This window comes from Salvia miltiorrhiza, chromosome 1 (genome assembly GCF_028751815.1).
Source record: "Salvia miltiorrhiza cultivar Shanhuang (shh) chromosome 1, IMPLAD_Smil_shh, whole genome shotgun sequence".
NCBI classification, from domain to species: Eukaryota; Viridiplantae; Streptophyta; class Magnoliopsida; order Lamiales; family Lamiaceae; genus Salvia; species Salvia miltiorrhiza.
The window spans coordinates 52,928,719-52,943,764 of NC_080387.1; the positions used below are offsets into that span (position 1 = coordinate 52,928,719).

Below are 15,046 nucleotides of genomic sequence, written 5' to 3' on the forward strand. Positions count from 1 at the left end.
AATTTTGTAAGAGTGTTTAGAATTGTTCCATACATGCAACAAGATAATGAAGTCTGCCATTGCAAAATTTGGTTTGTATTGTTTGTCAACGAAAATATTTATCTTCACTACTTGCTTTGATATTTTTTTTTCCATTTTATGTAATATACAAATAAAATATTTATTTCCGATGCATCATATGAATACAATACTAGTTCGTTACCCCGTCTCATAGGCCTTAAGTTCAGAATAAAGCATAGAACCTAAACCCCAAAAAAATCACAAATCAAACACATAAAGACCCTATTTCATTAAAATCCAATGAGTAAACCCTCGAGCGCACATTCTAGATGTGGGCTCGCTGCATATCCTGCAAAATTTAGAAAGCAAGAATATCCTCAAAGATAAATCACATAATGTAATTGGATATATCACTTTACACGGCTCTCAAATAAAAATTCTATTCAATATGAACAACTACAAAATGCAAAATAAAATCTCCTCCCACAATCATCCTCTCACCACAAGAGATGCAGAGACATCTCCAAATTGAAAAAAAAAACACAAAGCTACAAACAAAATAATGGCATGTCAATGCCCAACATGAAAACATAATGCCAATGCAACAAAACTGGGATGCAAGTCAGAATAATATAGACAACATGTCGATCACCCTGTGTTTTGCATCGCCTCGGATTTTGCTTTTCTGCCACCCAACATGAGAGCTTGACTCATGATGAGCTGCTGTTCGGACACTGATGGCGTCGCATAGGTCGAGTCAGAATCGAGAACTGCCAATAAATCTTGGACTACATAATCCTGCATGAACAAGTCTTTTCATTCCCATGGTTGAAATCATTGTCTGATCCATCTTCACTGAGATCACATGAAACTGCCTTATTAGATAAGTGACAGTTAAACTATATCGCATCACAACAGGCACAAGCATAGTTGATCTCTCAAATAACGAGAGCTATTACGTGTGAAAAGACCAAATTTCAGATATCAGGTCATAGAGCTGTTCAACATAAATGAAAGCTTTTAAGAGAATGTGTTGAATTACAGGATGTCACATAATTTTAGCAGCACCCATCACCGGGAAAGTTATTTATGACTACAGAGCATGTAATTTTTTAAATTCATATGGATCACTTTGAAACCCGAAATTTCTGCACTTCCAAGACATTTAATTTATTTTGCTTATTAACAATACTTATCCAATAAATTACATGTCATTTTAGTATCCGTCAACAGCCATTGGAACATATAGGAAACCACAATCATGCACGAGTCTTCAGAAACTAAAAAACATGTTGTCACACTACTTGTTGAAATGCGGCACTGCAAAGTGACAAACTGTCCACTCTGCATTTACTTATATATCTACGAGCTTTGACCACATAAAACTACAGAAAATGAATGTTGAACGCCTCAGAACTATCTTTGACAGCATAGGAAGCTAGAATGCAGATAAAATCATTAAATAGGAAGATGATAATATCTGTCACCAGGCAACTGCATTATGTAGAATGTCAAATAGATAGACCTGTAGAGGAGATGCTGAGTATTCACTAGTAGTTCTAACATGCCACTAATTGATGTTGAGTATTCACTACCCAAGCTTACAGTCACAAAACCTCATTAATGAGGTTTAGGAGATAAGATAGTATATAACAACAGGGCTAAACAAACATACAAAAGGAAAAAAACAGTTAACTGTAGCAGGTTAGAGATGGGTTCTATATCTTACACTACATCAAGTGGAATAAGCATATATACAATCAAGTCAAGAACACGGAAGAGTTTTTGAATAGTCAAAACTGATAAGATCTCTACTTACTTTTCAGCAGAACAATAAGTCAGTAAGTGTCCATACCTCATCTCAAATTCCCGAATCTCAAAAAGCTCTCCCCCAATTGTATCTGTCCACTGTACTTTTCTTCTCCCCATTTGACAAGCAACATCATCATTTTCTTCATACAATGTTTCATGTGCGTTGTTTTTTCCACCACCATTGCCTCCATCAGTGGAAGCAATAGCACCAATATTGGCTGCTTTTTTCAAGCTACTCTTAAGGCTAAGTACGTCCCTCTTGCTATCATCATCAACAACAACACAGCCATCTAAATTTTTTGAATCATTATCCTCATTAATAGTCGGTGGTGGCGAGGTTTCTTTGTTTTGAGTTGGTCCAACTTTGAGAGGAGATGGGCTCTCGAGTCCAGCAGCAGTGCAACCAAAACAAACAAAGGAGGCACACCCGCGGACAGGGTGGTTCTTCCCAGAAGCCAGCTGGAGATCAGGATCAGTCTCTTGGTCCACCAACTGGTACTGATTCCACGGAGTCACTTTCATGGGTTTCTCTTCGTTTTTCTGACCCAATAGAAGAAGGGTCAGGCCCTTACTGTAACCAGACGCTGAAGAAGAGAAGAACCCTCCTCCTTCTACTGCAAATAACATTAGTTCTTCTCATCTGAGTTATTCATTTGCATCCATACAACAATTTGATTCACCTGCCATGTAATCTATCAAATATTGCTAAAAGCATGAACTCAGATATATTTGCAATTCAGAATATGTGTCTGCGAAAGCATAATACTTTACTGAACTACATAGTAGAACATTACTTCATCATGAAGAGAAACAATCAAATGTGAAAATGCACACAATGAGACCGATTAGCTACTGAAAAAATCTACAAATTGGCCGTCTCAATAACTAACAAAATGCGCTCTTCACAGTCATTATAAATAAGTCCTCAAAACGACACAAAAGTTAAAAAAATCCATACACATTGAAGATCCACTATAGAAAGGATGTCTCAGAGTAAAGCATAGATTCATCATGAAGAGACACAAAAGAATGTGAGAGTGCACAAAACAAGACCGATTTAACTACTGAAGAAATCTATGAATTGGCCGTCTCAACAACTAATAAAACGCGTTCTTCAAAGTCATTATAAATAAATCCTCAAAATGACACAAAAGTTAAAATCCATACACATTGAAGATCTACTAGAGAGAGATCTCAAAACATTACACAACGAGCTAGGTCGAACAATTAACACTCTCACAAAAACCCTGCTAATACAATTATCATTCAGCAATCTATAAAACGGCAAAATGTAAACAAAATTCTCGAAGAATTTCCAATGATATCTTCTACAGCACAAAAGCAGCAAACAATCATTAAAGATCTCAGAAGTGTGACGTTTAGTAACCAGCTATCAGTTAACAAATCAAGTCAAGCAATCCAAAACACACACACACACACACACACACACACACACAAAAATCGCATTAAGTATTCCAATAAACAGTATACAACATATACATAGTATAGATACAGTGTTTATAAGCATAGCCGAGAGACATACAGATCTGATTGCGATCTCCGGCGACAAGTCACCGGCCTGAAAACTGCATCTCCGATTGGTTACGAATTTCCCGAAGTAGAAATTAAAGGACGCAAATTAGAGCTCGGAAAATGATTAAATAGGAATAAAAAGCTCAATTTTTTCAAGTATTAATCCGCATGAGGTAAGTGAGTTGCGAGAGTTTGTTGGATAGGATGAAATGAAGTGAAAGAAGTTAAAAATTGCAGCACTGTGAGATGATAAAATGGAAATAGGAAAAAGAGAGAGAAATTTGGAGGCGCAAAATATGTGACAGTGACCCTGTGGCGCATGATAGCGATGGGTCCGCTTATAAACTTTGCGGTAACTATTCTCAATCATTTACTCAAAAAATGGCGGTATTATTTCCCCCAAAAAAACAGAGGACGGGGAAATAATATTTAATTCAAGATATTACTGTTTATAACTAAAAATAAACGATATTCAGGTTGTTCAGGTGAATTAACAATAGTTCATATTTTTTTCTATTTTTGTATGTGTATTTTTTTGTGTGTGTGTATTTTTATTTAAGTAATCTTGATGATTCGTTTAACATATCTTATACTCAAAGTTAAGTGTCCAATTTAAATTCGAGCCTTAACAGCATTGCATAAATGCAAAAATGAAATTTCGTAGTATATTTTATTATACTTTCGTGTTATATGTTGTATTTTTTTAAAAGAATTACAAGAGATATTTATTATATAATTAAATAAGTCATTCACATATAAACAAACAGAACATAAATTATTATAAATTATACTTTCGTGTTATCTGTTTGATGTATTTTTATTATTACTAATACGTGTTATGAGTATGTTAAATTATTATTATATTGAATAACATTATAAATAGATATGGATAGATACTAAAAAGAACATAAATATGCAACAATTCTATTGTAATAAAAGGAGGAGATGATATTTTTGATTTTTGAGATTTTCTAATTTTAACAAAGAAACGTCAAACAAGGACGCTCTCTCTCTCTCTCTCAGTCTCTCACACACACACATGTGTAATAATAAAGAAATTGTGTGTGTGTTGGCCAAGCGGTAAGGGATTAATACCTAAGGCCAAAGGTTTTGGGTTTGAGTCTCCTGTGTCGCAGTCATTTAATTTCTTTATCTAATATTATAAATTTATCCAAAATAATAATAATAAAGAAATAGTTGAGTGTGCGTGTGTTGACCTAACGATAAGAAATTAATGTCCAAGACTTGAAATTTTGGATTAGAATCATTCATTTCACGATCTTTAAATTTTCTTTATTTATTTATATAATTTATCAAGATAAAAAAGTTGTTGAGTGTGCGTGTGTTAGCCTAGTGGTAGGTGATTAATGTCCAAGACCTAAGGTCTTGAGTTCGAGTCCACCATCATGCGACTTTAAATTTCTTTATTTACCTATTTAATAATAATAATAATAATAATAATAATAATAATAATAATAATAATAATAATAATAATAATAAACAAGTTGTTGATCTTTTAGGAAAAGTAGAGAAAGGGGTGCGGTTTGTAGTAATTTAAAAGAGAAAGTTTGCCTTTGTTTGCTTTTGGTGTGTGGCTTGGCTGCTTTACCTTTATTGGCACCATTTTCACTACATTCGTTAATCATCTATTGTTAAAACACCAACCGTTTTTTTTAACATGAAATTTTGTACTACATTGCTATATTATATATTTACTTATAGTTGCAAACATCAGTACTTCTTAACGAGTCATGCTCAAACTCTAATTATTAGCTAATAAATTTTAATTATGAGTTACTCTCTCCGTCCCACTTCAAGTGTCTTATTTTCCTTTTGGGTTGTCCCACTTTAATTTCAAATATCTTATTTTCTGTTATGAAAAAAAATAATCTCAAAAAATGAGAATTTTTGGGGTCCACATCACTTTTTCAACTCTACACCACACTACACCGCATAATAATCCAATTAACATCTTCCTAAATAACCATGTCGAAAAGAAACAGGACTCCCTTGAAATGGGACGGAGGGAACACTAAACTCTAATTAAAATTTTAGTTAATCCTAATCAATCATTGAGAAATTGAGAATTCACATAATATAGGTATATTTCAAAATGAGCTGATCTCCCGTGAGTGCATCTAATTACAAATTATTTATATTATTATTATTTAATTAATTTAATTAAAACTTAATTAATTTTAAATAAAATTTAAAGAACTCTAATTATTACTATATGTTTAGAGGAGAGCTCACAGTGAGAAAGGACTTATGCAAGTTTTTGTCATTGAAAAATTGCCCATTTTAGTGGGTATGGCTACTTCAAGCTCCATCCGCTGTAAAAAAATAAAATGTCCCCTAATTTATCTTCTTCTTCTTTTTTCTTCTATTGAGCGAAATAAATAAATAATCTATAGTACATCTATTTAAATTTTCCTATGTCTCCTAAAAGAAAGAATGTGAATTATTGAAAGTTGCAGCAATAGAAAGGGAATTGCGACTTTTCTTGCATGGGTGATAAGAATGTAGTCTTTCTTCATTGATTGGGATGTTCTTGTCTCTAACGGAGGTTAAAGATAACCGAAAAGACCATTTCTCCATATACACATACATTGCATATTTACATAGTAACTTCCAATTTTTTACGTTCTAAAAAGTATTAAAATAATTAAATATATTATGAGTGGAATAAAATTCTCATTTTTATCATATTGTTAAAATGATTAAAATAGAATAAGAATCTCATTTTTATGAAATTGTATAATTTTAGTATAAATAGAAATAGGTATAAAATTGGGGGACATATGTATACTAAAATGGAAAAAAAGGGTAAGGAATTGGGGGATATAGGAGGTATATTTTTTTTATTAATATATGAGGAGATTCAAATGTGAATCTATATTTAAATTGTAAATGTGATAAATATTTTCAGTTCATTTGAATTACGAAGATTTTACATTGAATATATCACATTGATTGATGAACCTGCATCACTTGGATTTGAATTCTCTGATGAACAAAAAATTCATTTTTCTAGTGCAATTAATTACACGGCGAATGAGTGCGGGTAGTTTTTCCACTTTTGTGTGGGTAGTGGTCATGTTTGCGTGCGAGTAATTTTTTCATTTTTGTGTGATATACAGATCTCGTTTGCGTGTGAGTTACTTATTTGATTATATATTAACTAGATATCTCTTGTAATTCTTAAAACAAAAAAAATATACGACGAATACAATGATTTTATACGTTGAATGTAATATTTTCATATTCTCACAAAAATAAATTAACTATGATGATGATAGACCTAGAAAAGATACAATGATTGATAAAAGTAATTAATTTGCGAATTGATATATAAACCACCACATCTACCATCTCAAACATAGACATTATGGCAATGAAAAAGGAAGATTTGTACGGGGATTTGATTAATGTCTCCATAGATAGATCTGAACCGTCGTCACACCAAGTATGATTGACTATGGTTTGTAATCCATGATGAAGAATAGCTTTAGGACGTGTTTGATATTGGCTAATACACTGTATTAATTAATTTAGTAGGAGTACATGTCAATTTAGTGTTTGGTACTCCATTATTTAGTAATAATACGGATAACCCGGTTTAATTCTACGACCCAGTATTATTAATCCAGATTTCTTAGGATTAATAATACCACCTCCCCCTAGAATTAACTTAAATCAGAATATTTTGTATTTAGCCATGATAGCAAACACCAACTCAATATTAATAATCTGTCATTATCAACGCTAAATATCATGTTTATAAATTATCCTACGTAATCATTTACTGAAAATCAAAATGGAATATGAATACGGATCCGACCCGACCCGGATCACATGGTGGTTGTATTGGAATAAAGATTTGCAGAGAAATTAAACAAGACGGGAAGGCATAGAATGAAATGAATGCAGTTTTAATTGATGAGTGACAGCGGAGCCATCGCTCAACATCTAATCACTTTGTCCACACAAAGATTGATTGCAGTGATTGTCAGCACACGCCAATCTTTCGGCTCTTCGATCGATTCTGTCATTATACAACTTATTGTCTGCATTTCATTTTTTTTTACCTGCATATCCAATATCCATCATTTTCAAGATTTATTTTATTTTATTCGTCGACGTTCATCAGTTTTCATATTTTATTTCTTTATTTTAAAATTTGAGAGTTAATATACACTTCCATTTTCATAAACAAAAAATGTTTCTGTAAAATACAAATTTTGTTGATTTTTAATAACACGATGTCAAGTGTCTAAAGTAGAAAAAGTTTAAGGTACATGTATTACAATTATATTATAGCTCATTATTATTCTTGGACTATTTATTTGGGTATTGAAGCTTTCTGAATGAGCTTCTTTTTTTTTTTATCGAATATTATTAAAAGAAAAACAGCAAGGCACCAGAAGTACCCGAAAGGGAGATACATGCACGCCCAAAGCCAAGCAAAAAGAGAAAAAAACTGAGAAAAGGAGTCACCCAAAGTGAAGACTAGGTTCAAGAGCTTTCTTGTAGCTAGATATTTTCCATCCAAGATTTGAAATCTGAAGAAGGAACCTCTGTTTAACAGACATGGTTCCAACTCCGAAGTCTTGTTTTAATCTCAGCAACTAGCTTTCCTTTGTTCCACATGACTCCATTGAAAACACCATCATTCCTCACTTTCCAAAACACCAAACAGTAGCAATATTCCAGACACATGAAAGAAAATTTTGATAAGACTTTTCTCGAAGGCGTTGAGAAGCTCTCTTGCCTTCTGCTATAAAGAGATACAAGAGGAGATTGAACAGGAGGTTGAGCACCAAGAGGTAAAGTTCAAATCCAGATTCAACAAATAAAACGCTTTATTCCAGCTCCAAAGTCTGCCTTTGATTTCTTGAATCAGCTTTTGAGTCTCCCACCCTTTCCCTTCGAACCTACTTTCATTTCTTCGTTTCCACAGGAGCTAAATAGTACACATCCATGCTGCCTTAAGGAACTTCCCAGACCTCTTTCTTCTTCCCAGATGAATGAAAGAGAGAAAATGATTTACAATAGTGTTAGACCTCACCGTGCAGAAGCCAATCCAATTCTGAATGAGCTGCTACTGTATATTTGGTGTTATTAATATTATTTGAAATATGAATATTCCCAAAAATTATAATCCATATATATTATATGGAGTAATTTTAGATTTAATTGTTAATTGGTAAAAAAAAGTCGCATACCGTTTGTACGTAATGTGTATACTGGTGTCTAAAATTGCTATTGTCGTGTAAAAGTAACATGAAGTCGTTGTAGATCATAATTCATACATATACATTTATACAGTGTTATTTTTTTGACTTGATAAAAATACTTTTATATTGATACTATGTCTACATAGGTAACAGTGCAAAGCTTATTATTAAAGAGTTCGTTTATTGGAAATGCACATTCTCCTCAAAAATATTGGGAATGCGACTTTGGCTCGTTTCAAATTGAAATTTCGCGCATTTTCAATTTTACACATAAATTTGTAATCACACGCTTTTAAAAACATGAACTTTTAATTTTTTCTAATATTGCACACAACGAATATATATGCCGAATAAATATTAAAGTAGAAGCTGGAATTGTCTACATAGATTAAATAAAAAATTTCCTAAATGATGTAGTTAGACATTAAACCAATCAAAGAAAAAATACTTACAACAAGACATATACAACTACTCCCTTCGTCCCATCAAAATAGCCCTCTTTCATCTTTTACAAAACATAAAAGTATATATTTAATTAATGATCTTCTATCTTACCCTTATTTATTTCTTCACATATTATTTTCACAAACATTCAATAAGAGTATTTTAATAATAAGGAAAAAAAATCAATTCAAACTAAGAAATTGAACTATATTTTGGAACATTAGTTCCAAAACTAATTTCGTGGCAGATGGAAGGAGTATATTTAATTTATATGCGATGGATAAATTTATCTTTGTTTATAGCAAAATGTGTAGAAGACATCATAAAAGAGTATACATACATATATATATATATATATATATATATATATATATATATATATATATTTCATAAATACAGTAGACATAAGAGCACCCACCGTGGGTGACTCGATCGGGTGACTCGAGTCACCCACTGGTATCGGGTCTCCCACTGCAGCGCGGCACGACTCGTGGCTGCCCCAATTTATCGGGTGAGGCCTGATCTCCTTCAATCAACGCGCGTGTCACACACGCGTCTAATTAAAAATAATAATAATAATAAAATTCGAACTTTCAAACAAAGGCTTCCAACGGCTTCTTCACCTTTTTTTTTTGTTTTTCTCCCAACGGCTTCATAGCCGTTTAATTAAACTTTTTTTTTATATATATTTTCCTTTCTATATATAAATACCTCTCCCTCATTTCTTCATTCACACACCCAAATAATTTTCTCTTTCAATCTTCCTCTATTTCTCCTTCAATCTTCCTCTTTTTTCCTTTAAACAATGGAATGGTTCGATGATACTTCGTCGTCTTTGTCCGACGAGGTAGCGCTGGCTATCATCGATGAGATCCAGGAGCAGAAACAATTAATTGCTCAAATGTACTCCCAATCGAAGCCGGAACGTGTTGTTCATCACTGACAATACGTCTACCGTGATCGTGAGGCTGCCCATTTACGTCTTATGCAATACTACTTCAACGATAATCCGACGTACGGGCCTACATTTTTTCAACATCGTTTTCGGATGCAGAAGGAGTTGTTCTTGCGCATCGTCGATGCTGTGTAAGGTGAAGATACTTACTTCCAGATGAGCCATGATGCACGAGGTCGGGACTCTCTCATACCTTTGCAGAAATGCACGGTGGCTATCCGCCAATTAGCCACCGGCGTCAGTGCGGATACTTTCGACGAGTATCTCAAGGTCACCAACACGACGGGGCGTCTATGCCTCAAGAAATTCTGCAAGGTTGTCATCCGGGCTTACGGAGCCAAGTATCTTCAACGTCCTACGACGGCGGACATCCAACGCCTTCTTTAGATGCACGAGGCACGACACGGATTTCCCGGGATGCTCGGGTATGCATTGGGCGTGGAAGAATTGCCCAAAGGCGTGGCACGATGCATATACCCGCAATGATCAAGGGGAGTCAACATTGATCTTGGAGGCCGTTGCATCCCATGATTTGTGGATTTGGCATGCCTTCTTCGGTGTCGCCGGTTTAAACAACGACATCAACGTTCTGAACCAGTCGTCTCTGTTCTCCGACGTATTGGATGGAACGGCGGCACCGGTGATCTTTGAGGCCAACCGACGCTACTACCAGATGGGCTACTACTTGTGCGACGACATATATCTAGAGTGGTGCTGCTTCGTCAAGAGTCCGTCGATGGCGACCAATCCAAAGGAGGAGAGGTTCAAGAAGATACAAGAATCGGCACGGAAGGATGTGGAACGTGCCTTTGGAATGCTTCAAGCTCGATGGGGAATCATTCAAAGTTCAACGCGAGGTTTGTACGTCGAGCATCTCAAGGACATCATGATGTATTATATCATTCTCCACAACATGATTGTGGAAAATGAAGGTGAAAGAGCTACCCATTGGAGAGATGACGACGCAGGACACGGGGTATCTAGCAGTGACTCGACGGAGAGTGCTCGAGCAACCCCAGTTTGTTTCGAGCAATATGTGCATAGAGATGCACTTCTCCGAGATAGGCAGATGCATGCTCAACTCCAAAATGATTTGATCGAGCACGTTTGGGCACGTTTCAGACCTCTAGGGCCGGAATAGTTATTTAAGGATATGTTTTTAAAATTTTAAGATTTATGTAATTTTTAGGATTTTCAAATTAATGCAATTTAAATTTGAAGTAAATTGTGTTATTTAAATTTGTGCAATTAAATTTAAATGAAAAATACAAAAATCAAAACTAAAAAAATCAAGTCACCCCACTATCACTACAAGAAACAGCGGCTCCAACGACTGAAATTAACGACCGAAATTTTCGGTCGTTAAAAAGGCGGCCGTAACGACCGAAATTTTAATATTAACGACCGTTTTGTTTAATATTTTAAATCTTATTTTTTTTATTTCCTACGACCGAATGAAACGGTCGTTAATTTATAACGACCGTAACTACGACCGTTTTTACGGTCGTTGGTTTTTTTTTTGAATTTTGATATATTTTTAATTTAACGACCGTTTCTAACGGTCGTTGTATTTTAATTTATTTAAATTTGAGTTCTGATATTTTTAAGTTTTCGGAAATATTTAACGACCGTTTTTTAACGGTCGTTGTATTTTAATTTATTTAAATATATTTAATATTAACGACCGAAATAATTATTTTTAACGACCGTTTTTCGGTCGTTGTATACCGAAATTATTAATATTATAATTAAAATTAGCAACGACCGAAAAACGGTCGTTAAATTGACATTCAGTCGTTGAATTCGCGGACTTAACTTAGGTTTTCTAATTTTTCCCCCATTTTCTTCTCCACCCTTTCCTCCTCCGATTCTCCGCCTCCTTCCGCCGATTTCGCCGTTCCCGACACCGCCGCCTCCGTCCATCGAACGGCCACCTCCACCGACGCCGCCGCTGCTGCTCCTCTCCGTCCGACGCGACCGCTGCTGCTTCTCTCCGTCCGACGCGACGCGACCGCTGCTGCTCCTCTCCGTCCGACGCGACGCCGACGCCGCCGCCGCCGCTCTCCGTCCGACGCCGCTGCTCTCCGTCGACGTGATACTCTACGGTAAGTTAATTAATTATTCATCCTAACCCTAATTAATTATTTTTTATAGATTTCATCAATTATTAACCCTAACTCTAATTCCCAGCCCCCTGCCCTCGCCGGACCGCCCCTGTCCTCGCCGGAAAGCTCCTGCCGTTGCCGGAATAAGAGATTGTAGGTTAGTTTGTGTAACTTATATAATGTAGGCTATTAATTTGAATTTAGGTTAATATTGATATGTTAGTATATATGAATTTAGGTTAATTATATGTGAATTAATGTGAAATTTACATAGAACTTAGTATGAATTATATGTGAATTAATGTAGGCTATGTTTCAAATTTATGTTAATTATATTAGTATGAATTAATGTGAAATTTAGTTGTTGTGTTGTATAGTATATGTGAATTAATGTGAATTTAGTTTGAATGTAATGTGAAATTATATGTTAATTATATATATGTTCATTTGTATTTGATTTGTTTAAAGAACAAGAACTTAGTAAGATAATTTATTTTATAAGATTTATTTAAAGAACTTAGTTAGGTTTATTTGTAAATATTAGATTTATTTAAATAACTTAGTTAGGTTTATATATATTAGATTTAGTTAAAGAACTTAGTTAGGTTAATCTCTATTTAAAGAACTTAGTTAGGTTCATTTCTATTTAAAGAACTTAGTTAGGTTCATTTCTATTTAAAGAACTTAGGAAGCTTAATTTCTATTTAAAGAACTTATAATGTTTAAATTTATTTAATTCGCTTTATCGCCGGTGGGGGAGAGGCGAAATATATGATTTAGCATGATTAATTGCGTTGAGCATGTTTTAATTATAATTAAGCATGATAGTTTCGCCGGTGGGGGAGAGGCGATTAAGTATGATTGTGATTAATTGGAGTTTGGGCCGCCGGTGGGGGAGAGGCGGAGGCGGTAGCAATGACTACCGCCTTGGTTTTGTTGTTGTGTTGAAATTTCAATCTTCAATCATCCTTCTTGAAATCCTAATCGTAATCTTCAGTCATCCTTCTATAATCCTAATCTCCGACCTTATTTGAGTTCTTAATTCCTAATCCAAATCTTAATCTCCTTTCTTAATCATACTCTTAATCTTAATTCCAAATACTAATCTGAATCTCCTTTCATAATCCTAATCTTAATCTTAATTCCTAATCCAAATATTAATCTCATTTCATAATCTTAATCTTAATTCCTAATCCTTATCTTAATCTTAATCTTAATTCCTAATTACTTCAAATTTGGATATAGATGGATGCTTCTACTCAATCCGGGTCTAATCCATCCGGGTCTAATCCATCCGGTTCTACTCCATCTGGTTTGGGTCCATCCGGTTCTGGTCCTATTTTCGATAATAGGTCGCCAGTGGATGAAAACCCTAATGTGGAGGAGGAACGTGTTGCTAGTGATGGGCGGACATGGGTTTATTTCACTCGTAGGTACGTTTCACAATGTATCAGTTAACTTCAAATTGTTTTGTACATTAATTCTAAATTTAATTTCAACACTTTAAGTATTCTGAGGCCGACTGGAGCTATTCGGGCTAGGGCGACTGATAGCTTTCAAGGTATGCCACATGAAAGTGGCACCAATTGGAAGAATTTGACTGAGGGGATGAGGGATTTTTATTTTGATGAGTTTGAGGTACGATCATCTCATATACAATTTTTATATTCTAAACAAACAATCACAATACTAATTATTTTCTTATTTGCAATATCTTTAAATAGAAAGCATTTTGTTGGGATAAAACGCAACATACCAGGCATGTTATTAAGAAAGCGTGGGTTAAGTCAGCTCGAGTGGCGTACAAGGATTACATCAGCAATTGCAAGAAGGTCCTGTTGATACATAAGAAGAAGATTGAGTATCTTCAGCCTAACATTGAGGCAGCTTGGAGGGCTTATTGGGCTTTGCCTGATACTCAGGCAAGGTCTGCTCAGGCGTCCAGGAATCACCGCTCAGAGCCAGGCGGTCCGGGTACAGGGATGGCTATCCATCATGGAGGGTCGCGCAGTGCTTTAGATCATGCTGAGCATCTGGTAACTTTACAACGTTTTATTTAAAATTTTTATGCATTACTAAATTGTTACTTATATTTTTAATGTGTTTTGTGAGGCTCGGGAGAGCAATATTTCTTTTGACGAGGCTACTTGGGCGACTTTTCGACGGATGCATTATAAGAATGGACAGTATACCGCTGGACGACCTGCGCAGCACGGGGTATGACTTTAATTTAGTATGTTTAAATTCCTTTGTTCGAATAAATTATTTTACAACTATTCTAACTATTTTTGTATTGTAGTTGGAGGTCGAGAGGCGATTGGCAGAGCTTCGCCAAACACAGGAAGAGGTCACGCCCGTAGATGTAGAGCGCATCTTCCGAGAGGTCGTCGCTCCTGATTCGAGGGGGCGCATCATGGGATTAGGCATGATGATGTCTAGGGCGATTACTGAGAGCGGCGAGTCGTCGAGCACGCACTCCACTAGCACCTCCCAGTTTCCTTTCCCTGTTGCCTCGAGAGATGAGCTCATTACATTGAGGGAGGAGCTGAGCTCCACACAGAGGGAGCTAGAGGTCAGGAGAGCGAGCGAGGAGGCTCAGAGCAAGGCTATACAGGAGATGCAAGCCCAGATCGCCCTCCTCATGCGAGGATATCATGCACAGTCCCCCTCCGACGCCTCTGATGGGACCCACCCGGACCTCTGATTATATTATTTACTATCGTTTGTTTGATACTATACTTTGAATACTGAATTTCTAAACTCGTTGACATATTTTATGATTTGCTACTTTGTTATATTTGATGTCTTTCTACTTTGCTCATCTTCATGATTTTGAATAATTTATAGATTGCTATATAATTGAAAACAGGAATACAAAACAAAAAAACAAAAAAACGACCGAAATTAAACAACGACCGAAATTTAAAAAAAAAACAGTCGTTAAGAAATGACTGAAAAAA

At 35.2% G+C, this 15,046-nt stretch overlaps 2 protein-coding genes and 1 long non-coding RNA gene across 4 annotated transcripts; 2 read left to right on the forward strand and 1 right to left on the reverse strand.

Annotated features, from left to right (window-relative positions):
- Positions 1 to 372: 372 nt before the first annotated feature.
- On the reverse strand, positions 373 to 3,634 carry LOC130993150 (uncharacterized). 2 transcript variants are annotated; one of them, XM_057917939.1, is made up of 3 exons: positions 3,356 to 3,634; positions 1,856 to 2,492; positions 373 to 871 (listed from the first exon to the last, which is right to left on the reverse strand). In XM_057917939.1, the coding sequence occupies exons 2-3, from the start codon at positions 2,437 to 2,439 to the stop codon at positions 862 to 864; spliced, it is 594 nt and encodes a 197-aa protein (XP_057773922.1). In that variant the 5' UTR covers positions 2,440 to 2,492; positions 3,356 to 3,634; the 3' UTR covers positions 373 to 861. The 2 variants fall into 2 exon arrangements, with proteins under 2 accessions (XP_057773922.1, XP_057773915.1); XM_057917932.1 differs by having other exon boundaries at positions 373 to 855; positions 3,356 to 3,617.
- A 9,744-nt stretch (positions 3,635 to 13,378) lies between these two features.
- LOC130993544 (uncharacterized) lies at positions 13,379 to 13,943 on the forward strand. The gene is made up of 3 exons (XR_009091699.1): positions 13,379 to 13,519; positions 13,595 to 13,724; positions 13,811 to 13,943. It is a non-coding gene; the product is annotated as an uncharacterized LOC130993544 (long non-coding RNA).
- Positions 13,944 to 14,043: 100 nt separating this feature from the next.
- Positions 14,044 to 14,811, forward strand: LOC130993211 (uncharacterized). Its single transcript, XM_057918022.1, has 3 exons — positions 14,044 to 14,122; positions 14,199 to 14,303; positions 14,386 to 14,811. Exons 1-3 carry the CDS (start codon positions 14,069 to 14,071, stop codon positions 14,788 to 14,790), a joined length of 564 nt encoding a protein of 187 aa, XP_057774005.1. The 5' UTR covers positions 14,044 to 14,068; the 3' UTR covers positions 14,791 to 14,811.
- Positions 14,812 to 15,046: the final 235 nt, after the last annotated feature.

What these genes read in the sequence shown, in the direction of transcription:
- LOC130993150 (XM_057917932.1), bottom strand. Translation starts at nt 2,439, where the DNA reads ATGTTATTTGCAGTAGAAGGAGGAGGGTTCTTCTCTTCTTCAGCGTCT. An exon ending in ATTCGGGAATTTGAGATGAG is followed by an intron (nt 856 to 1,855) that starts GTATGGACACTT and finishes ATGTGATCTCAG; the next exon opens with TGAAGATGGATCAGACAATG.
- LOC130993211 (XM_057918022.1), top strand. Translation starts at nt 14,069, where the DNA reads ATGGCTATCCATCATGGAGGGTCGCGCAGTGCTTTAGATCATGCTGAG. An exon ending in TAGATCATGCTGAGCATCTG is followed by an intron (nt 14,123 to 14,198) that starts GTAACTTTACAA and finishes GTGTTTTGTGAG; the next exon opens with GCTCGGGAGAGCAATATTTC. An exon ending in GACGACCTGCGCAGCACGGG is followed by an intron (nt 14,304 to 14,385) that starts GTATGACTTTAA and finishes TTTGTATTGTAG; the next exon opens with TTGGAGGTCGAGAGGCGATT.